The following is a 22,933-nucleotide window of genomic DNA, read 5'->3' as shown; positions in this document are numbered from 1 at the left end:
TTTAGTATGTTTTCATATTTGCATAATTGTGGATAATTTTGTGTTTTTGGATACTTCTTAGAGTTTTACTAAAATCGTCACACATTTATATTTGTATACAAGTAGCTATCATTTTCATTGGATTGTAGCAAATTTTGCTAGTTGTAGTTTTTATAGTGACCTGGTAAAAACTACAACTCCCATGCTTATGTGTAGGAGGGACCAAGCGTGAGGCGCACGAGCCCAGCAGCAGCAGCTGGCGCAGCCGAAGAGGCTACTTTGTTAGAGCCGAGGCACCGGAGAGAAAACGGCGGAGCTGATTGTGGCTGGAAAAAGTGTGAACTGTTGGGGGGGAAAAGTGGTTAAACCGAAGGGCCTTCGGTGGGATTTTTCTCGGTGGCGGCTGTTTGATGAGCTCTCCAGCGCATTTGAAGTTTTTGTTTTCGGCGTCAGAGAGAGGTCTGTTTAAAAGTTGAGCCTCGGAGGAGTTCTCTCATTCAGGATGTCGGACTGAGACAAAGAGGGTCTGGGGGGCATTCCCAACGGAGCGGTGAGTGGCACATGTAATAACCACTGCTATGAAAAGTTAGCTATATTATTGTTTTATAGGAAAAGCGACGTTAGTTTGAGAAGAAGCGTCAGTTTTTAGTGTTCATGCTCTGTTTTTGTTTCACACTAGTGGAGAATATCAGAGCTCGGTAGGCATGTTAGTCCCTCGTCGTGGTGATGTTTTAGTGACTAATTTGTTGAATTTCTTACTTATTTTCTGACTTGTATAAGAACTTGCCAAAAGACGGATATCCGAAATATTTTGTGAAAAATGTGACCTGCAGCGTGGCTGAGCGGGCATTTAAATGAGCCATTTAAATTCCCGAGCAGAGAAGATGGCCTGTGTTAGCAAACGGATTACTGTTGTTTAATTAGCTACAACGTTGTCCAAGCTGAGGTATTTTTCCAAACACATACAATTAACACATTTAATCACAAGTCTGGGCAAATTAACCATTGATTGTTCTGTAATTAAAACATTTACAGAGGAACTTCAACTTGTCCTTCTGTCAAGTATAATTCATGTAAAGCTCCATTAAATCTGTAAATGTTAAAGCCATAATCACATAAATGTGCTCTTTGAGGTATCTTAAATATGTCCCGTTTTGGAAACATCCGTCTCAGCAGGTAAAACTTGACTGTGGACGCCTCCTCTGAATGGGAAGGATGGAGAGGGAGCTGCAGTGGTGGAAAGGACAGCTAGCTTCAGACATCCATCAGTCCTTACGCATTAAGGTGAGTTAGCCTCTAAAATGTATTTGTTGGCCAAATTTTCTAAAAGGTTTCATCAGGAAGAACATGCAACGACATTTCAAATGATTTAAAATCATGTATGTAGGTTTAAACTTTTAGAGGGTTAAGCATTTTATCATCTAAAATTCTATTGTAATTCAAGTCTCTCAATTCAAATCGAAATCTGTGAAAAGTTGATTGGAATGAACATATTTATCAAAAAATTAGCTTAACCTTTACAGTATTTAAGATATTGCCATGAAACATTCAGAGAATATTTGATTAATTGGCTGGAATATATTTTTAACAATAAAAACAGCAGTGGAGAACATTGTGGATTGAAAGACCTTGTGGTAAAAATTTGAAATAAACCTAAAGGCTCTATAAATATTTTGAAAATTAAGGATCTTGACATTTATTAATGTGTTTGGAAAAAGGGTCAAAAATTCACTTCTCATTTGACGTGGATACCGGCCTGTTAATTTTTGGCATAAAAGTAGCTGAGATTATTCAGACCAACCATATCCTATAAGTAAAGGGAAGGAACTGAAAAAAGCAATAAGAAACTGAATTCTGGTTATGTGCATTATCAAAAAAGGAATTTTCGAAACTACGACCCACAATTGTGAATGACTAGTGTTTAATGGGATGGTGCAGCCAGTAGCAAACTCAAAAAATCCAGCAACCGGAACAAAAATGTCGGCAGCAGACTCATTGATGGTGACGTATCTATAATTACTCCCTTTTAGCTTGAAGTAAGGACGTTTTTCTTGTTACATGTGTGGACAGCCTTGATTTTATAGAATGTTTTTGAAAAGTTCTCGTAAAAATATTTCAAAATGTGGTTTTCTCTCATCCGCAACAAAGATGAAGGGAAGCTGTGCTGTGTTATGAATGTAGAAACATTTTCAAAAGAATTGTATGGGGAAAAAAATAATCATGTGAAAAACCAGTAAAATTGCTTTTCAACTAACACCAAGATTTAGTTTTTTTAGTGTCCAAGGACATTTCCAAAATCACTAAAACAACTTATTTAAAAAAAAAAAAATAAAAAAAAAAATATATATATCTGAAGTCTTTGATAAATAATTTCCGCTTTATAGGGATTAGAATAAATGAAGTAATATAACCTCATATAAATTAACATTTTCTCACTTAAATAGTACTGCAGAAGACTTTTATTTTGCTTTTTTTTAAAGTAAACTATATGATGGACTCTGGACCTTATGCAGTCTAATTAAACATGTGTTCACATATCAAATCTGACTGTTTTTATCATACAACTGCTTCAAAAGATTATCTAAGTATTTGCCTCATAAAAATAGACTCCTTGTCTTCAGGTAAATAAGCCTTGGGTTTGTCAGAGCAGAAGTCCTTGCTATGTTGCTAACCGAAATCCGAGGAAAATTAATAATAAAATATATTCTAAGTATATTTACATTACCATCAGCAATTCTTGAAATGTTGCTTACAGTGACAACTAAGAAGGTGTTTTTGAGAGAATGGTGCAGTCATTAGTTTAATCACCTAGCAATTACATACCTGATGTTGGTAAAGATTTTAGTTTGATGTTGCTGCTTGGGCAACTATAAACTTTCTGAAAAATAATTGTTGCTGTTGGCATATTATTATATTAGCAGCTTTTTAAAAACTAAATATTACATGTTTTATCAGAGAGTCTCATAAGAACTGAAGAAGTTGTTGATATTCTTCAAAGTATACATAGAATACAAAAACTATTTATAGCTCTGTTGCCTTTTTAATCTTGAGTTAAATTTAACTGCATTCACAAATTAAGGTTCACTAATTAAGAATGTGTTAATTATCCTCGAGGCACCATCATGCCTCTCCTTCTGTGTGTCACTTTAATTGAGACATTTGTGACTTGACTGGTATTTTTCAGCTCAGGACCCCTGTGGTGGTGAAGATACAATGGGATCAGGTGTCTTCATCTGCCTTTAACTGCATTCATGAGTCGAGTGAACTCTGTGGCATTTTGGATTCCTAACCAGATGTTTCTGAGTCACTTTTAGGTAATGTTTGACTCACCTTTCTCAAGCTGGACATTATCTGACTCAGAAAAACCCAGCATGAGAGCGAGAATCTGCACCGATGTGGAAACAGGCTGAACACCCACATTTTTTCCATTTACTATAATGAGAGAGCGTTACTGTCAGCCTTCGGCTCGGTCTTGGTTGCCCTAAGTCTATATTTCCGATTGCATCTTAAACAATCGTCTCAGAACGTTGTGGTGTACCTTGTAGTATAATACCTTTGTTGTAAACTGAGGATCAAGCAAAGCGTGACGCATAACCTGTGAATACATCATTACAGAGCAGTTTGCGTTTCACTCAGCAGTAAGGATTCTCCGTACAGGGATTTTCCCGAGGTACAAATACCTTTTGATTTAGCAGTGTACGATGCCTTGAAGCACTGAAGGAGTTGGAGTATTTTCTGAAAGGTTTATCCGTTGATCTCTTTTAGTTTTGGCATTTGAGTTGACGTGTTTTGCTGTTCCACCACATGAGAGAAATCAGATAAAGTAGCATTCATAACCTGTTGGACGTTCTTAGGCAGTGACGGAGCACAAATGGGATGACATTGAAACATTTTCAGCCAGAAGTAGCATGTGTAAAATGTTTTAAGATTTTAGAGGATTTACTGCAAAACAAGTTTGCTTATTACTGAAATGATACTGAAGCTACAGTCAATAGAAAACGCTAATGTTATTCATTTTAAACATTTCCACCTATCAGTTTCATTAAAGGAGTTTTATTTAAGCAACAAATGCAATTTTTTTTAGAATTAATTGTATTTTAACCCTAATAAATGTTAAGGCTTTAAAAAAAAAAAAACACCTCGCGATGAGTAGAAATTGTTGTGTAGTGGGAGAGACTGGTGGAATCATTATCAGAGCCTCATACGGCGCTCAGATCTCCTGCACGGCGCCCGCACCCCCACCGTCTCATCCAGCCTTAACGACTTCTGCTGCAGTGATAATGCCCTGATGTGGGAGATAGCAGTGCTGTGTAGCATGTGGCAAATTATCAGACATGCAAATCAGCAGGCAGCTGTGGAATCCTTAATTACGGTGCGATTCCCCCCACAAAGGCACTTCTCTGCTCCATGCAGACCCCGCCACCACCTCCCCAGCCCTCCAGACTGCAGCAGCCTCCTCCCTCCAACCACTCCATTCCCCTCTGCCCCCCCTCCCTCCCCTCCTCCTGCTGCCCTTGCACCCCTAGACAGACAGATGGACCAGAGGCAGTGGGAGGGGAGGAGAATTTTGGGAGGATCGGTTGATATGGGAGTTTGAAGGTCTGGGGGCGGTGCTGCTGCTGCTATACATTGATGTGGGGTGGAGGGGGGGACTGTTTATTTTTGGATTCCATTGAAGTGTCAGTCTGAGCATCACAGGTTTTTTTTTTTAGTTGTGCTCAAAATAAGTACTTGACAGTTTGTGTAACTCTGACCATGTTGGCAGTTTTGCCCTCGCAGCAAATTCTATTGACTGTAAACATGTTTTCCTGAGAGCTTATCCGAAAACTTGGATCGGCTCCAACAAGCAGATATTTTCTATATAGAAAAATCTACCAGCTGTTTCCTGAGCTTTTGTATTTCCAACCCGCAGCATTCATTGGAGTAATTATAGGAAGAAAAGCCACCTTTTAGAGTCTAATGGCCCCACATTTTACTGGCCTCTGCCTTCAATGACCCAGATACAGACGAACCGACCAGGCTGGTTCATGCTGATTTTGCTTGAGGTGTGATAATTACTGTTTTAAAACTCAACAAAAGGTTGATGCATTCATACGCAAAGTCTTGTGTTTTTAGTTTTTATGTATTTAGTAATAAAAAAACATTGATATGCAAATTGCTGGTCAAGGGAAAAAAAACTGTCTGGATTTTAGATGAATCATTAAGATTAGTCATTGCTGATAATCTGCAGACAGATTTTGAAAGTTTTACATCACCGGCTTGCTGAGAAATTGCAACTCGATAACGATAAAAGGAATATTTTTGTCTTTCACTTTTAGCTTTGGTGCTTTTTACGGACTGTGTAGACTCTAATTTACCTGTTGGCATTTTCTAATCCAACCCATTATATCTTGTGCTAGCTTCTATTTCCAGAGCGTGCAACACTTTTAGAAATATTCCAACATGTTTGTTTTAAAACCAGAAAATCGCTGCTGTGTACATGCTGTTCTAAATGTTTTTGGCTTCTGAAGCAAAAACCAGAGCCTTTTTTTTTTCTCGTTCTAGTTTTTTGAAGCCGATTCAGAAAGATACCCTCGGCCGATTCCATTCTAATACCCCAGAGTGTCTTCTTTCCACTTTGAAACACATGCAGCTAATTGAACATGAATAGGAGATGTGTTAGGGGTGAAACCTAATCCTATCTGCTGCTGAACTCTGCTGGAGGAAGACCCTCCCCTCCTCAAACTGCACACTTACAAACCCTCGGCTCATTGTTCATAGCCCCCTGCAATGATCCAAATTAGCTTCAGTTTTCTGCAACAACGGTGAATTCAGTAAAACTGAGCTAAAGGCTGAATCATGCTGAAGAATTTGCTCTCTTAAGTGGAAACTTTCTCTATATATCAGTCTTTTCAGGTCACTTGTGAGCAGTTAAACCCCATCAACTGGAGATGTGAAGGATCACTATTATCATGCATACCATCCTCATCCCCCACATTTCTCCAACGCCGCTTCCTGCCCACCCTGCTCTTATCACCCCCTGTCGTTTTCAACTCTGCTCATCTTTCTTTTCCCTCTCCAGGAGCTGAAGTTGCCCGTCTACCGGGCCAACTCTCCGCAGATCGGCATGCGACGCTACTTTGCAGACTTGTTGGCCATTCTGAGCAATCGGTACCAGCTGTGTCCCACGGCACGGCACCTGGCCGTCTACTTGCTCGACTTGTTCATGGACCACTACGATGTCGCTGTGAAACAGCTCTACATCATCGCCCTCTCTTGTCTGCTGCTAGCTAGTAAGTTCAGAAAGGAGAATTAATCTTGCGTTTAAAAAAATGTTTGGTTTATTTTGGTTTGCGTTTTTTCTTTTTTTTCTTTATGAAATAATCTTGTTTGTTGTCGATGGTTTTGAATATAGGTAAACTTATCTTGGAAAGAATCCTTTCTTTAAACAAACAACAGCTTCAGGTAGATCTCTTTGTCTTAAAGCTTCTGTGGTTTCTGCAGCATGGCACAAGATAAAGCACTTCCTGAAAAATGGTTAATTTAAGCAACACCCTAGAGATTGTATTCTTTCACCCCACCTTCACTTTCTAGTCCGAAGTGCGAGTTAAAGAGAAGAGTATCCATTTTGACTGAAGTTTGCGTGACAACTTTTAAATCTAAATGTGGATTTGGATTGGTAGATGTTTCCAGGGTGGTTCTAGAGGTGAACCTGCGAGAGGTTTTTGTGGCAAAATATGATTTATTACTGTATTAAAAAAACAATTGAATGAGCTGAAAATCAAACTCTTCTTGAAGTAGCATTGTTTCAGATGAATGTATTTTTTTTTTTTGCCGAAAGTTTGAGTTATCTCTCGTCGTTGAATGTTTACACACAGTAAATGCTCCATACTATGAGACACAAGTATCTACACATAGACCAAGATTATAATTTAATATTGAAGTTAGGTTATGCCATGAATTGATTTATGTATTTAGACTGAGTCTAAACATTTTTCTATTATTTACACTACAGACCAAAAGTTTGGAAGCAAGTTGCATTTAAATTCTTTGAACCAAAACAAAGTCTTGATTACTAAATTAAGTGTCACTTATCTATCTATACATATATTATCAACACTAATTATTAGATAGCTCAGTATAGATTTTGGTTTCTTCAAAGTAACTTTCACTGGTTTAAAAACCAACTTTGAAACTATGATTTTCTTTTTTAATTTCTGCACTAAATTTGTGACTCTTGCAAATCTTCTCAACTCTTAGCACTTCCTGTCTTCTGTTAACACCTCTGTTGTGATGATCTGTTAATATTAATGTACATCTAATAGCAAATACAGGAAATATTTAGCTTGTATTGATGTGGCTTGTAAAACAATTAGCCTGTTGTGTATTTGTATAGAAACTAGAGGGTGACCTCATTTACTATGTGGGTCAGATGAGTCTGTTACACAGCTCTGCAGCAAACAGCTATAATTAGAGTTGATAGTACTTTAGTTTGTTTGTCTTAGTTTATTTCTTGCAGAGTTAAATCAACTCCAACATTCATTAAGGGATTTCCATTATTTCCTAATCCAATATGTTCCACAACATATTTAATGGTATTCGTCAAAATTGTAAAACAGAGAAGATGAAGGTGTTGCTGTAACACCTTTATCATCCTGGTATGTGTTAATGTCCCCCTTGTGGCAGCTTATAGAAAAGGCATCACCCGTCTATGGAAAGGATGAAAAAATAAAGCACTTTTAAATGAAATTTTTGTCTCAAAACTCAAAATAAAAACTGAAAAATCCTTCGTTTGAGAGAGCAAACTCGTAGCTTACATCAGTTGTCACCAAGTTAGATTTTTTTTTTACAATTGTTTTTCTGGCCAAATCTCTTTTAGAGCTAAGATTATTTCTGAACACGAGTTGTTGCCAGTTTGCCTCTTCTGCTGTGAAATCTTGGTGTTTCTTTTTGTTTTGTGCTGAAGCAGGTGTGTTAATCATTCTTCCCCCACTGCTGCACGGTGCAGGTTGCTTGGTGGTTATTACTGTCTCAATGTCTGTCTGGTGATTAGCAGACTGTGAGCTTTTTCATGCATTAATGCAGCCCTTGGCATCATGGATAATTAGACTAATGATGCTGTCAGAATGGGAGTCTGGAAAAGAGCTTGTTCACTTGGGAGGGCTTGGTGTGTGCGAGTGGATTTGAAACAGACCATCTTCAATCAGGCTCAAGTATCTGTGGTGAGATGTGAGACTTGAGTTTTTTTTTTATTTATTTAAAAACAATCAGATGAGAGGCTAATAATAGATTTTAGAGTTTGTTCACTTAGTCAGGTAAAGGAAGTGACATCCAGACCCGAGTGGAGTTTTGTTTTATGAATCTCTAATAGATTAATCTGATTTCGTATTGAGTCTTCTGATCATAGCTTTAATTTGCCGTGGCTCTCTGTTCTCCTGTGCTCCTCCAGCACTCGGGGGAGTCTCTGTCATGATTGATGAAGGCTTGAAAGGCTGTTTGATTCACAGTTGACTTAGGTTTTTATCTGTCTTGAGGTGCTTTGGAATCTGGCCTAGTTATTGAACAACCTGCCGGGGTCTCACTGCTTCCCTTTGCATGCACAATTGTCTTTCTTTTAACTTTCCTGCCTTCTGCACTTGGTTAATTAATCTATACCTCTTTTGTGCCTCTCAGCAGTCACTGCCTAATCCTGTTACTCTATTGTATGTGTTTTTTTGTAGGCCCGTGTGTGTGTGTGTGTGTATGTGTGTGTGTGTTTGCCCAAAGATGAGCTTCTCTTCCTTTTGCAAGAGGTAGACTATGGTCCATTTTTAAAAACCCTTTTAGTACTGAGTGTTATTGACTGTCAGCCACTTATTTAGAGATGCCGCTTAGCTTTGAGAGCCCAATTAATCAGAAAAACCGCAGTCCTGGGCCGATCCCGTCATCCCAGAACCACAAAGTTTCCTTTGTGCTACATTCCCTGAAGTCCTGGAGGGATCACATCAGTCTTGCTGGCAGGTTTGAGTCCACGGAGTAACAGCTTTGCATACTGCAGCTGTTTGTTTCACATTGATGACATCATTAATGTGTGTTTGTCAGCCAGAACAAGAATGTTGTATTTTCTGTTTTGAGCTTATAACATGTCATTATCTGTTTATGCCAGATAAATAATCTTGTCTGGATTTATTGTATTTTTAATGCGTTTCATTGAATAAATGCGATTAAGTCACTTGTATTTTGGGGGTGGGGGGGTAAAAACAACAAGAACAATAAAGAACATCCTGCTGAAATGACTGAGCACATGAGGCTCACTCATGTTGACCACAGAGAGCGAGAGCACGGGCCTCGGAGCCCGGGGGTGGGGACGGGCTGTGTGCTGAGGGGACCTGCCATATGCTCTCCGAGTCAGGCCTCAAACAAAAGCCAGTCAATGCGAGTCGGCCGGCCCGCCAGAGCCTTCCCACAGAGGGGGGAAGGGGAGCACACTCTGAGGCGTGGAGGCTGTTGTGTGTATGTGCATGGAGCAGGGTTCACCATGAGCCAAGCAACTATAAGAGGATGTGGGTCGTCATGACGACTACATGATAAACCTACAGAGAATATTTGAGTTTCCCCAACACAAAGAGCCAAATGGCTATTTTAAAGCAGTGTTGTTTTACCTTTCTGCTCCCGGCTCTGCTTCCTACTCGCTCCTCTCACCTTGTCAGGGTCCGGCATTGAGAGTCAGTCCTGGGACAGGGCGCCAAGTAAAAGTAACCCCACAGCCCCTGGGGTGTGGGAGGTGAACGGAGCGGCACTTCAAAGGTAGGATGGCTGCTGATGTTAAGCAGGGTATATGGAGGCAGCGCGGGTGGGAGAGGAGGTGGAACATGTTAGAACTGAACCACCCAACAGGGCGCCCTGAAATGTAGAATAACAGAGAGATCACTTCTCAAAGCTAAGCTGTTCACATGCAGGGCTCTTGCATTAAAAAAAACCTGTATAATACGCAGACTGATTAGAAGATAAATACTATGAGGTGTAATCTCTTGATTTAGAGTACATTCACACCAGTCCTGTTTAGTTAGTTTGCCTAGAAAGTCCGGTTCGTGTGGGAAGGTGTGAATGCGCAATTGAACTCTGATGCGAATCAAAAGCAAACTCTGGTCCGCCTACAAACCTAGGTCTCGGTTCAGTTGAAGTGAACTCTAGTGTGGTTCGAATTCACACATGAATGCCTAGCAGACCGGAGACTGAAAGTGGGAAGTAGTCTGTAGCGCAGGGCACTCTGGGTAAATACAGCAAAAACAAACGCGAGTGTCTAATAGCAGCAGGGCAAATGACTCACAGTCTTTTGCCAAAGACAAAAGAGAAATTCTGCCACTACTAGACTATAGAAAAAACTAAATTTTTGTTTATATTTTGTGAAGAAGGACGTTTCTTTCATTAGTTCTTGGTTCAGGTGATGGGGTATGCAGGGTTCTCAAAGGGTTTGGATCGTTTCACACACTGCAGTGTGAAAGCAAACCTCACCAACTAAAAATGTAACAAATGTTACAAGTTTAGTCCCACATCGAACCGAGTCTACTGGTCTATCTGGGGTGAAAACGCCCTAAGAGCTGTCTTGCAATCCTGATTTATAAAGTAGAATAGTAAATGCCGCTGCCAAGTTGGATTCAGGGTGTTCCCGGCTCATTGAATCCCACCCAACACTGTGACACACATATGCATAGAACAGAGGTTTCCGCAATTCTCTATGGTCACCCAAGCATTCAGCTTTTTCGGTCAGAGGTCAGCTTGGGTCTACATTGTCGGAGCCCCCAGGACCAGGGGTGGCAACAAGGAGATTATGTGACGGAGCTGTGACAGACTCACAGTGAAAGATAAAGCAACCAATGAAAATGGTTAAGGAGGAGAAGAAGAAGTGATCCAAGTCCGGTAAAATTGGAAGAAAATCTAAAGAAACAGTTTGTCGGATATTTTGGTATGTCAGAGATATTTATCTTTACCTTCTTCTACATTAACAAGAAAATATAAAATAACATATCTCTACATCGTGTTCTATTTATTTCTATTTGTTTTTTAGTTTTGGTACATTGCTAGATATTTGTTCATTTTTTGGGGGGCAAATTAACACTGATGCTGTGTCTAAAGTGTTGCCCATTAGTTTTTAATCTGTGAAAAATGAGAAAGCAAATTGAGATTTCTCCAACTATTTTCTTTTAAAGCTGCTAGTTCAAATACAACAACATTTACTGATGCTTTTATCCTAAAAAAGGCTGATGTTTGTTTGCATTCGTCTTTTTTAAGCCTAGACACTGTCACACAGGAGCTGTTTGGTTTCCTTTAAATGAAGCAGAGTTTGTTTCCTTGGATAGAGTGCTTTGTTTGGTGAGAGCTTGGTTCCAAATCAACTCTGCTGCAATTCACAAACTGCTGAAATGCAAACGGACTAACCAGCAAACTAAAGAGAGGAAGTGAACCAGCTGCAAATATCACATGCACAGGCTAACAAGCTGGCTAACCTCACTTATGAGGCAGCAGCTTGTGGAAAAAGCAAGTAGATTAGATGATGAAAGTAAAGACATAAACCTTTGGTTTGCTTTAATCTGCTGTTGCTCTATTGTTTGTTTTTGTTGCAAACAAGCTGACTGAACAGAGTGGTTGTCGTCTTCTTCTTCTTCATGCCCCTACCTCAAATGTCTGCTTTCTGTTGGTGATGCCGTCCCAAACAAGTAGCTGCTGCAGCTGGGCAATCTCTTTTTCCTGGTGCTTTGGTTTGCTGTGTGAAAGTAAATGAAGGTGTGATTTTTTTTTTTTTTTTTTTTTGTAATTTTCTGGTCTGTTGAGCAGAGTCCAACAGACTATCTTGGTATTAAAACACTTTAATTAGCTATTTTGGGATCATTGGGCGGTATAAAGTCTAGCCTGTCTGAGAACGCATCTCTCAGGTTTCCCATTAAACTCTTATCAGTTGCAGCCCATTTCCACCTTGACCTTTCCCCCAAGCAGCCCTCCTGGGACAAGCCTCTGCATCCCGGTCTTACCTTTTCCTAACCCTTAACCTCTGAGCTCTCTCTGTTGACTCACCGTCCCCATCACCTGTAGGTGATGTGACAAGTGATGGATTACTTGTGTTGGCTGCTTATGGCAAAGTAGCTTCTAGAGATGAAAAGGACTTGGTTTTTTGCTGATCGCCTGTCTTTTTCTGCTTGCTGGGATGAGATAGGATCAGTTTGCTGCCTGCATTCCAGGTGAGTTGAACTCACAAGAGAAGAATGCACCGTCTCTTCCAGGATTGAGACTGACAACAGAGAACTAATGGGGGCTCTGCTGGGCTAGGTTTAGTGCTAAAGGGTGATGGAAATAAAACGCACATCACAAAGTCATGTTTGATATATTGTTAAATGGCATAATACTGGTAGTGTTTACTGTTATGTGCACCAAAAACAGAAATTTGTCTGTGCTGTATGTATAATTAGAAATACATTTCTCAGTGATGGTTAAGCTTAATTTGACTCTGGATCAAGGTTATTCAGTTTGATATATGCTTATTAGGGATGCACTGATAAATCGGCCAGACAATTTCCTTAATTTTGGGAAATCAGTGGTCAGCCGATACTTAAATGTCAAGCTGTTATTATTCACTGATCCTGTCTACCTCAGCAAAGATCTAAAAGTCAGAGACGGTCCTCTATTGCTCTGTTAGGGAGGCTTGACCCACCAGGTCATGTCTGCATGTTCGCAAACAAAATAATCATTCTACTGACATCAACTCTACCAACTCGCAACATTTCAGATAAAAAAAAATTGGTATCGGCCAAAAACAGAATCGGCAGGTCATAATTGGCGACTGGCCAGAAAACTGTAATCTGTTTTAGATCTGTAATCTATGCTAATAGTTTTTAAAAAGAGGATCAACTGTTAAATATTTTCAAATAAAAATAAGAATTGTAAGGTGTTAGGATGGTGTAGTGATCCACACTGGCTCCTCACAGCTGGACCATCTCCGGTTCCAATTTCAGATGTGCAATATATCAAATTAATCTTTGAATTTAAATTGCATGTTGTTCTATAAACCAGTCATAACTGTGAGCACAATGAAGGAGACCGGTTGCATTATGTCCCTCGACTTCAAAGAGGCTCGATAGACGGAGGTCCCGACGGCTTTTTACGGCTGGTTTTTGTGGACATTGCCATCCAGCGGCAGACGGTGACCTGATTTGAAGGACATGAGGGTGAGAGAATGTGGCAAGTGTGCACTGAGACATGGAACCAGTCCTGGTGGCTGTAAACAGCTCTGTTTCTGGTGCTTCCTGTTCTGCTGGAGAAACGCCATTACTGCCTCTCTGCTAATTACACACTACTCCCACCTCCCTCCATGTTGGGCTGCGGATCCCCTCCTTCACGCGTCCTCCCTCCTGCCCTGTTTAATGATGGGTCGCAACTTTGGTGATAAAACTTACACTGTGTAGGAAGATGCTCCTCTAGACATGGGGATAAAGGGATCATTGAGGTCTACAGCATGTCGGACAACTGTGGCTCAGTAATGTCAGTAAACACCCCTATTTTCAGTGTTTGGTTGCCATGGTTTTAGATCTGTAGATTAACTCCACAGAGGGTTTTGTTGTTCCCAGCATGAAACGCAACTTTTTAATCCTTACAGGCGCATATAAAACCTACTACCTCTTAATACATCCGTGGAGTGGCGCTTGAGCAGCTTGCTTCAACATAAGTGTGTTTATTTTTGTCGGTATAAGTAGCGAGGGTATAGTTTGGCCATTTCCGTGTACTCTTAAGAACGGTAATTGGCTTTTGCAAATCTTTACACCTCTAAGCATTTGACTGTATTATAGTAATCAGCAGCAACCAGAACGTTTATAGTGTTTGTCAGACATTGTGAATCTCTTTATAAGAAACTCTCTGGAGTAGTTATTGTCGGTAGTAATGTGTTTATAAGAGTGTTTTTGTGTCTTCGTCACATTTTTAATAAAAATGAGAAAATCTTTACATTTCCCACGTTCATTTGAGAGAAAGTTTTACTTTGATTTTTGAGGATCTACTCAGATTCGTGTAAAGTCTTGACTGCATTTACTGTGTGCGGTTTGAATACTGAGCTGTATCACAGTAACCTGACACCCTCCTCGCCCTCATTCCTAATTTTTGGAGTGGAGGCCTCTCAGAGCTTTGGATTAAAGGCAGGAACAACCCTCTTCATTGGCCACATGGACCCCTGAGGCCTCGGGGCTGTTGCTATGGAAAAGAGTACGTCTTCAAATTGGGAGGGGGCCGACTAAAGTGACATTGCTCTTATGACTGTGAGGATCTGCAGAAAATGTTAGATCTTCTCACTGGATAGAAACTAATTCTTTGTCATTCTTTTTTTTTTTTTTAACCTAAAGGCTGAGGTTTTCCATGATTATTTTTGGCAAATATTTTCTCCAGGCTTCTGGATGGAGTTGTGCTGCTGTTTATACCCAGACTAGATGTAGCTGCTGATTCTCAGAAAGCTAAAGGTCAAAGACAGAGTTGTTAGGGTTGTAATAATATTTTCATCACATTATGTAAGCATAATATTGCCACCTCATAATTTTCTAATGTTGTACTGATCTAATAGTAATACTAAATTACTAAGTCTTTTCTTTATTTCTTGAATTAAGAAAAATAAGACAAAATGTGCGCTCATCTGAAATTTTAATAATTTTCTTTTGAAACCTGCATTTACTATTGTTTTATTCTGCTTTATCATTTTGTGTTTATTCATTTCATTGTTATAATTTTGAGTGATTTTCTTTCCACTGATGCTCAAGAGATTAAAAACCACCATCTAAAAAACTTTAGAATTTCTGCTCTATTCTTAATGCTTAAAAGAAGTGCAGCTAATATCCATAAATGCCTTTTTTAGAAGTTGAATAGTATGTGGTTGAATGGACAGTTTTTATTTTTTCGTTTTTCCAGGTAAATTTGAAGAGAAGGAGGACCGGGTCCCTAAGCTGGAGCAGCTGAACTCTCTGGGGTTTATGTGCAGCCTAAACCTCGTTCTTGACAAGAGGGATCTGATCAAAATGGAGCTGCTGCTGCTGGAGACCTTCGGCTGGAACCTGTGCATGCCCACGCCCGCACACTTTATCGACTACTACCTCCACGCCGCGGTGCAGGAGGGCGACCTCTACAACGGCTGGCCGCTGTCCTCCATGTCCAAGACTAAAGCTTTTATGGACAAATACACTCACTACTTCCTGGAGGTTTCACTGCAGGGTGAGTTCAAGAGGAAAAGGGGTTAAATCTCAAAGTTAAATTTCTGATTCTTGAAGCTTGATTTAAAAGTTTGATGTTTTTTTTTTTTTTTTTTTTTTCCCCTTGTAGATCACGCCTTCCTGAATTTTCGACCCTCTCAGGTCGCTGCTGCCTGCGTTGCAGCGTCTCGCGTTTGCCTTCAGATTTCCCCGAGCTGGACAACTTCTCTCCATCTGCTAACCGGGTACTCCTGGGAACACCTCACCCCGTGCATTGAGCTAATGCTGCTGTAAGAGACACACAGGCACACACATCAGTAAAATAAAATCAAATACAAGGTATTTGATTTTCAGACGTGTGACAGCATGTTGAGAGAGATTGTTTATTTTCTTTTGTCATAGGTGTTGATTTAAAATTTGTCTTTGTGTAGCCAGGAGAACATGTCCAGTTGTAGCACAGTCTCAGATTTGTTTTAAAGTTTGATAAAATAAGTTGCACAACTAATTCTCAGCAAGTTGAATAGATTTGTGTAAATACAGAGCACTGCAGAAATGCTCCTACCCTTTGAACTATGTCACATTTTGTCACTGATATTTGAAGGAGATGGAAATTCCTGTCTGTCTCTCTTTGTAAAATAACTCGAGCTCAGTCAGACTGGAAGGAGAATGTTTTTGAACAGCAGCAGAACACAATGGAGCTTAGATCTGGACTTTGACTGGACCATTGCAACACATTAAAATACTTTATTCCTAAACTTTCCCATGTAGCTCAGACTACGTGTCTAGGATTTTTGTCCTGCTGGAAGATAAACTCTGCCCTGTATTGAGGATCCATCAACTCTTTGCTGACAGTGCTGAAGAAAAGCCTCCACATAGCATAATGCTCACTGTATGTTTTACTATGGGAATGGTGTGTTTAGGGTGGTGTGCTTGTTAGCAAAAAGTTCAGTTTGGTCTCATCACACCAGAGGTCCTGCGTCCACATCCTGGTTATTTCCGCCACCTGACTTGTGGAAAACGTCAAACAAAACTTCTAGTTTTCTTACAATGATATTCTTCCTCTTACTGCTCCTTGATAAAGGTTAGATTATCATAGATATTAGTTCTCCTGTTTACAGATTGTCCCACCTTAGCTGTGGATCTCTGCAGCTCCTCCAGAGTCACCCTGGGCCTCTTGGCTGCTCCTCTGAATAATGCTGCTGTTCCTGCTTGGCCTGTCAGTTTGGGTGGATGGTCAAATATTTTTACTTTTACAGTTCTGCCACTCTTTCCATATTTAAATATTGAACTAAAATGTGCTTAGTGAAATGTTGTGTTGTAACCAAGCTAAACTTCTCCACAACATCCCTAACCCGTGTGCTGGTATTTATGATGCTTTTTGTTAGCATTATGCTATGTGGAGGCTTTTCCTTTTTCTTTTTTTTTTGTTTTCTATAAACTGAAGTCTTCAGAGAACCTGTTGGATTTATACTGAGATTAAATCACATACTGTTTGCACTAATTGGATGTCATTTGGTGTATTAGATTTTATTTATTGTACCAGAGTAAAAGGGGTTGAAATCAAATACACACCACAGTTGAACTCATTCATTCAACCAAGCTATTATACTAAGTTACTGGTTAACAGAGGATTTTAAAATCTATTTTGACATTGAATGTCAAAATAGATTTTGATGTTCTTATAGGCTACTTAGCATAAATTATTCAAACATCGAATGGATCCATGGATGGGTTTTTTGTGTCGATGTTTTATGGGCTACTGGATGTATAACATTTCTTGTATCTTTCTAGTTTTCAGATTTTTATTTGGGTGGGAAAAAGTGTATATCCTGTGTACCATTTTGCATCTAATTCACTTTCATGCACCACTTTGTGTTGCTCTTTTATATTTATTTATATATATATATATATATATATGAATAATTGTTAATGTGCTTTTGATAGGTTAAACAGACTTTTATGAATTTGAATTTCCTTGCATTTAATCGTTGACAGACTCTCTAAGCTGAAACTTATTTTCCTGTTTGTTGTGCTAATGACAGGGCTCATGACAACGATGTGAAGGAGGCCAATAAAACCAAATCCACCCCTCCCCACCGGCCCTCCTCTCTGCAGTCACAGCCGCAGACTTCCCACCTCTCACCGGTATCTGCCATCCAGAGACCGGCCTCCTCCTCCTCTTCCTCCACCTCCTCCACACCACAGTTGCTTTTCCAGCCCGACAGCTTCACACACCTCTCTCAGCATTCCCCCTCTCTGTCCCAGCTCCAAGCACTTGCTGACTCTCAGGCTTTGGGCCCCGTGGTGAACATGTCTCAGGATTTCCTTCAGAGCCACAGGATGGGCTTGCTAACGGGGGCGCCCTCCATAACTGCAGGAGGAGCGTTCCCCTCCTACCCAGGCCTGACCTCGGGTCTCCAGCCCGGGGCCCGTGCACTGCCTCTTCAGAGCCCCATCTCTGTGCAGATGGCCCTCACTGGAGAACCACGACACTGCCTGAGCATGGCCTACAGCGGGGGCTACCTGGGCACGCACCACACCTTCACAGCCGGCTGCTTCGACAGGTGACGCCAGGAGACGGAGAGGGAGTCCACCGCAATGCTTCCGTCCCACCTCCCCACCCCAAAATATCCATTCACAGACCTCCTCTCCCTCTCCGTTGGCACGGCAACACCTCTAGCCACCCCAGCTTCCCCGCCGCTCTCGCATAGACGGCTCAAGCGCAAGCAGAGGGCCAAAGGCAAGACAGACCCGGTGGAAGTCATCACGCTGACGTGACGAAAGCCCCTCTGCCTCGAGTTAAACCCCGAGGCGCTGCAGAAATCTCTCTGCCATAATCTGAACTGGCTTTATAAATGTATGTTATTATGAGACTGTCATCACTGTGAATGAGATGAAAGCAGCAGTGTGATCAAACACCCACCTCATTCAGTGCCTGCTCTCGGTCGTGTGTGTGATAGCTGAGCCAATTTTAGAAGTGCACAGAACACAACATATCTGTGGTAAATGCGTCTTGCTGCTCAACATTTTTTTTCTTTTTACTTCTAATCCCAAAAATGTAACACATTTCATAGGAAATCTGGCTGATTATATATTTATGTAAGCCAACGTTAGACTAAAGATAGAATGAAGTAAATGGAGGCCTATTGCTTTACTGGAAGAACATAAAAAGGTTATGAATGCCTTTCAGGTTGTTTTTTCCCTCCTAAATCAGCTAGCATTTGATGTAAAGAGCTGAAAGGCTTTTCTCTGAGAATTCCCCAGAGGAGACCATGAACTCATTGTTTTGTGCACAGCAGGTGACGTCGATTGGCTCAAACAGGCCAGCAGTATTCGGTTTTCTTCTTCCCCCTCCTCCTCCTCCCAAAATTGAGCCCTCACCCATGCAGGTGTGAATGTGGCTCTCCTACAAGCTTTCTCATACTGACGTTTTCATTTCTGAAACACAAACTGATGTGACTGGACCAGCCTGGTGAAGATGACGTGCAGGTTTGTTGTGTTGTACATATGAAATGCTGCTGCCTTCTCAAGAACTGCTGGTTCTGTCTGTGTTAATGACTCCAATGTTTACATGAACCACTATCAGGGACTTTATCAAGATTACTTGAATATGATGCCATTGAAACATGTTATAGCTTTTATTTATAACTTTTTATTCTTTATTTTTAATGCTCTCATTTTGTTTGATGTAGTGTAGCTTCTTATACCAACTTAGAAATCCACCATGTAGTGTAGTTTTCTTTTTGTCTGTATGTTCAGGCTCAGGTTTTAAGGCTGAAGCTGCCTTCTTTTCTGTCTCTGCTTTTTGTGCTTTAAAGTTGATGCTAATGTAGCATCTGTGTCCCCCCCACCCCCTTATCACTGGATCATACTCTGTGTGTCTCACTAGCTGAATGCATTTTGCTGCATAAAGGACCCCGTTTCATAGTTGCTAGTTTCACTTTTGAACATCTGCAGCCAGTCATCTGTAATTGCTTCCCAAATTTGTAAAGCTGCAATCCTCCATCTTCCACTTCCTGTTAAAGTGTAAACACATTCCCAGTTTCCCAGAGCTGATCACAAGGGTTGACCACAGGTCACCATGCTGGTATTTCACATGTTTAAAAGTTCTGTTTGATCTAAATTAGGATCCCGATTATGGATTGATTGAAGTGTCCAGAAACCTATAATATACTGAAAATTCAACCCAAAGAAACATTAAATCATGTGCATATATCATCAGTAATTACCTACCTGTAGTAGAAAGATGTCATGTCGCTGAGGTTATAGAAAAGTGAGCAACTCCAGAACGCGATGGAAGGCTGACAGCTTTTTAGCAAATATTTAACAATTTTTACTTTTGCTTTGCAAAGTTGCATTGCGCATCAATTTATCTCATTAGCAGTAAGTTCACTCTGAGTCTCCCTGGATAAAATCCAAAAGACTACAAGATTTACAAAAGGGCATCGATTCAGTTTTTCATTCTGTTGCACTGACGGCAGCCTATTCAGACTTATAAAAACTTATCAGTGGTCTCTTTTCATAGTGTTGCTGTTTAATATTTAATAGTAAATTGTTGCAATCCATAGACATCTCTAATTGTTTGTGTTTTAAAATTACACAAATCACTCAAAACTAGGGTCAGCAGCTGTTGCCTTTCCATTACTGTCTTGTTTTAGAAGCTCACTGTAATACAAGATCATCTTCAACAGGAAAAGTAATTAATACTGATAAACACTAAACCTCAGTCGAGAAAACCTGGATTATTCCTTTAAGTTGAACTGTCAATGTTTTTGGTACTTTGAGAAACCATTAATCAGCAACCAATAACCTAATTTAGATTAATCATAGCTTAAGAAATGTATTCCCACAGCATGATCCTGCCACTGCCGTATTTCACAGCAGGGATGGCGTATTGAGGGTAATGTGTCGCGTGGATGATCTACACAAACATGAATAAAACAGGATGAAGTGACATTGATTTAGTCGGCTGCACATCAACACACGGGCACAAAGTGAACCAGTCAGTTGTGTGTTTGTTTCCATCAACACGTATTTAGGGAGAAATGAGGCAGATACACCACATAGGATGACCAAATAATACAAATAAATGAGAGTGCATTCTTTCTTCAAGAGATAAGGGAATGGCTACTGATAACTTTGTAGAATTTCACTTAAAATAAAACAAAAACTCCAGTATCTCTTAAAGTTAATTTTCTATGTTGTCTGCTATTCTAGGCAGAGAAGTAAAAATCACAGTTACTGGCACCAAACCTGGATATTTAGTTCCACTGTGTGTGTTTTATTTTGGACGATTGCTGTGTGCTTGCTTTACAGGCACTAAAAAGTTAAACTACTAAAATGTTCAAAATGAGGGTTTGATGTTTTGGCTTTAAAGTTAACCATAATCTTGTTTGTTGTGGACACTGGGCATCATGGCCGTGCTTTTACATCAAGTCCCTGAACGTGTGCAAACAGTTCTCCCTATGTGAGGCGTTCAGTCGCTGCAGCGCTCACTGGTCGGTCTGTTACAGCCTGGTGGACTTCTTCCATTCACTGAAAACTACTTTTAATGTCTTTGTCTGAAATGACTTATACTCTGTTCTCTATTTTTCTTCCTCTATGTACAATTTTGTTATATTTTATACATTCCATTTATTTGAATTTTGTTTTAATTTTATTGTTTCTGCTGTTGGTGTGAATTAGGTTCGTTTTTTTGTTGGGGTTTTTTGTTAGTTTTCTGTTTGCAACTTCTTGTTAAGGTGTCAAAAGGTGCAATAAGTTGTCTTTGGGATTTTGCTGACCACAGCCATCACTGACTCATGTAAACCACTGGTTCAACGTTATTAACTTATTTCTTTTTTTTTTCTAATTAAATGTGTAATTTGACTTGATCTCCACTAGAGGGCATTAGGCTCTGAACACAGTGAATATGTTGCATATTGCAGCTATATGCTACAAGTGAAAAGTATTCCAGAATACTTGGAGCTTTGAGTTTTAAATGTTTTTGTTTTCCATGTCCTAACCATGAACGGTGCTGATGCCACTCACCTCACCAGACAACACCTGTTCTTTGAAAATAGTGATGAAATGACACCATAGGCATTTATTTTTTTAATTTCTTATAGCAACTTGTAGTCTTGGTTTATTTGACACTGAATGATAAAAAAAATGTTTTATCATTGTGCCACGACAAAATAAACCCACATTTGAGTTGATTTCTGGGACATGTTTTCTGTCCTGTGAAGAGGTCTATAAAAAATTCACGGAAACGAGAACGTTCACTTTAAATTAATTTAGTCACGTCTAGCTTAGGCATTTAGTGTGTCAAAACATTTGTTGGCATGGATGCTGTAGATGTGTATAAATCTTTACAATTGAACGTTTTTAACCATAATTTCCAGAAGTATATTCTCACACTGTAACATAAAAAACAGCCTCTAATGATAATCCATGTGATTAAAAAATATTTAAACAACTTATTTGGTACTTTAGGTACTATTATTATTATATTGTACTCCTTCCTTTTGTGAACAGGTCAGTACTTATTATTCTTTGATAGTCTGGTGTACTGTTCTAGCAATCCAGTCTTCTTTCTTGTGTCTTTGTATCTGGTTGTCCAAGTAAGTGAACCCTGACAACAGACTGCAAGATGCTGAAAGAAGTCTTCAAAGATAAACTATCAGCATGGCATTTAGAAACGCATCTGGTTATGTCAAAGTTCACATTAGTCAAACCAGAAAGATCCTGCACGTGCTTAACTTAAATGCGAGGTGAGGAAACATGCTTTCTATGAGAAAGCAAAGAGGTCACTTTGAAGCTTGCCAGAAAAAACAAACAAAAAAAAAAAAACATGACAAAAGAAGATCATTTCTGTAGCCTATTATAAAATGCACAGCAGAACAGGTGACATGTTTGGTGCAAAAAAAAATATGACATCCCAGACAAAGAAGCTCACACAAACTTTGATGCTCTCTGAGACTCTTTGAGATCTGTATACTTCCTTTATCAGCCATGCTCATGTTGCATGGCTGATAAAGGATTACATGGTGTAATTCTGTACCATTTCTGTAGGTTCTTATTTTGAAAGGCTAAATCTCTGATCAAATATCAGGATAAAAGCTACTCTACTCAGCAGCATGGTTTTATGTAAGACTGGAAAGCAACTTCTGACATTTGACGCATTTATAACACTCTAATGGTGTGATGCCAATATACATCTCCCCTCGCCCCCCAAAACCTGAACCAAATCTTTTGAACCTATTCGTTTTACTCTGCAGGGTGAAATGTTAAGACTCACCAGATGTCTAACAGAGCTATCATTTAGCCTCTGATCTGCTTGGTCTGGACCTCGCCTCCACAGTCCAGTCAGAGCTTTCTGTGTTGCAAAGTGTTTGGCCCACTCAGTGATGGGAGACTCTGTTACACATGAGACATTATGCTTTGATACAATGCTGGCCTCACTGCCTTCATCTCGACACCGGACACAGAATGAAATCACACAGTCCAGTGTGAGTATGTGGGGGTGGGGTTCTCATGATAAGTATTTGTTTACAACCAAGTACAAATGACTCAATTTACCACCTATATACTGAAAATGATTACAGATATATATATTTTTTTCAAATCAGAGATAAAAGACTGGTTTAGTTATGCTGCAGGATCAGTGGCTGCATCCCTTTCTGCAGATATCACAAAACTGTCAACAGTTTTGCTGCAGCTAAGATTTTCGTTCACTTTTTATGGATTTTCCCCCAATTTATTTCTGCCAAAGGTTTATTGTCCACTGTAGGCCTTTG

General features: G+C 39.9%; 1 protein-coding gene across 2 annotated transcripts; it reads left to right on the top strand.

Annotated features, from left to right (window-relative positions):
* The first annotated feature begins 238 nt into the window (after window positions 1-238).
* On the top strand, window positions 239-21,352 carry ccnjl (cyclin J-like). 2 transcript variants are annotated; one of them, XM_015004605.2, is made up of 6 exons: window positions 239-529; window positions 1,156-1,263; window positions 6,041-6,251; window positions 14,878-15,177; window positions 15,286-15,445; window positions 17,198-21,352. In XM_015004605.2, exons 2-6 carry the CDS (start codon window positions 1,186-1,188, stop codon window positions 17,721-17,723), a joined length of 1,275 nt encoding a protein of 424 aa, XP_014860091.1. In that variant the 5' UTR covers window positions 239-529; window positions 1,156-1,185; the 3' UTR covers window positions 17,724-21,352. The 2 variants fall into 2 exon arrangements, with proteins under 2 accessions (XP_014860091.1, XP_014860090.1); XM_015004604.2 differs by having other exon boundaries at window positions 1,153-1,263.
* Window positions 21,353-22,933: the final 1,581 nt, after the last annotated feature.

Source organism: Poecilia mexicana, unplaced genomic scaffold (assembly GCF_051168715.1).
Source record: "Poecilia mexicana isolate PSO_F unplaced genomic scaffold, ASM5116871v1 scaffold_10, whole genome shotgun sequence".
NCBI lineage: Eukaryota > Metazoa > Chordata > Actinopteri > Cyprinodontiformes > Poeciliidae > Poecilia > Poecilia mexicana.
Note: the sequence above shows the minus strand (reverse complement) of the source record. Positions and strands in the feature narration are given on the sequence as shown.

Excerpts from the sequence above, each read along its gene's own strand:
- ccnjl (XM_015004605.2), top strand. The coding sequence starts at position 1,186 with ATGGGAAGGATGGAGAGGGAGCTGCAGTGGTGGAAAGGACAGCTAGCT. Across the intron at positions 6,252-14,877 it reads CTCTTGTCTGCTGCTAGCTA|GTAAATTTGAAGAGAAGGAG; the intron begins GTAAGTTCAGAA and ends TCGTTTTTCCAG. Across the intron at positions 15,446-17,197 it reads TGCATTGAGCTAATGCTGCT|GGCTCATGACAACGATGTGA; the intron begins GTAAGAGACACA and ends TGCTAATGACAG.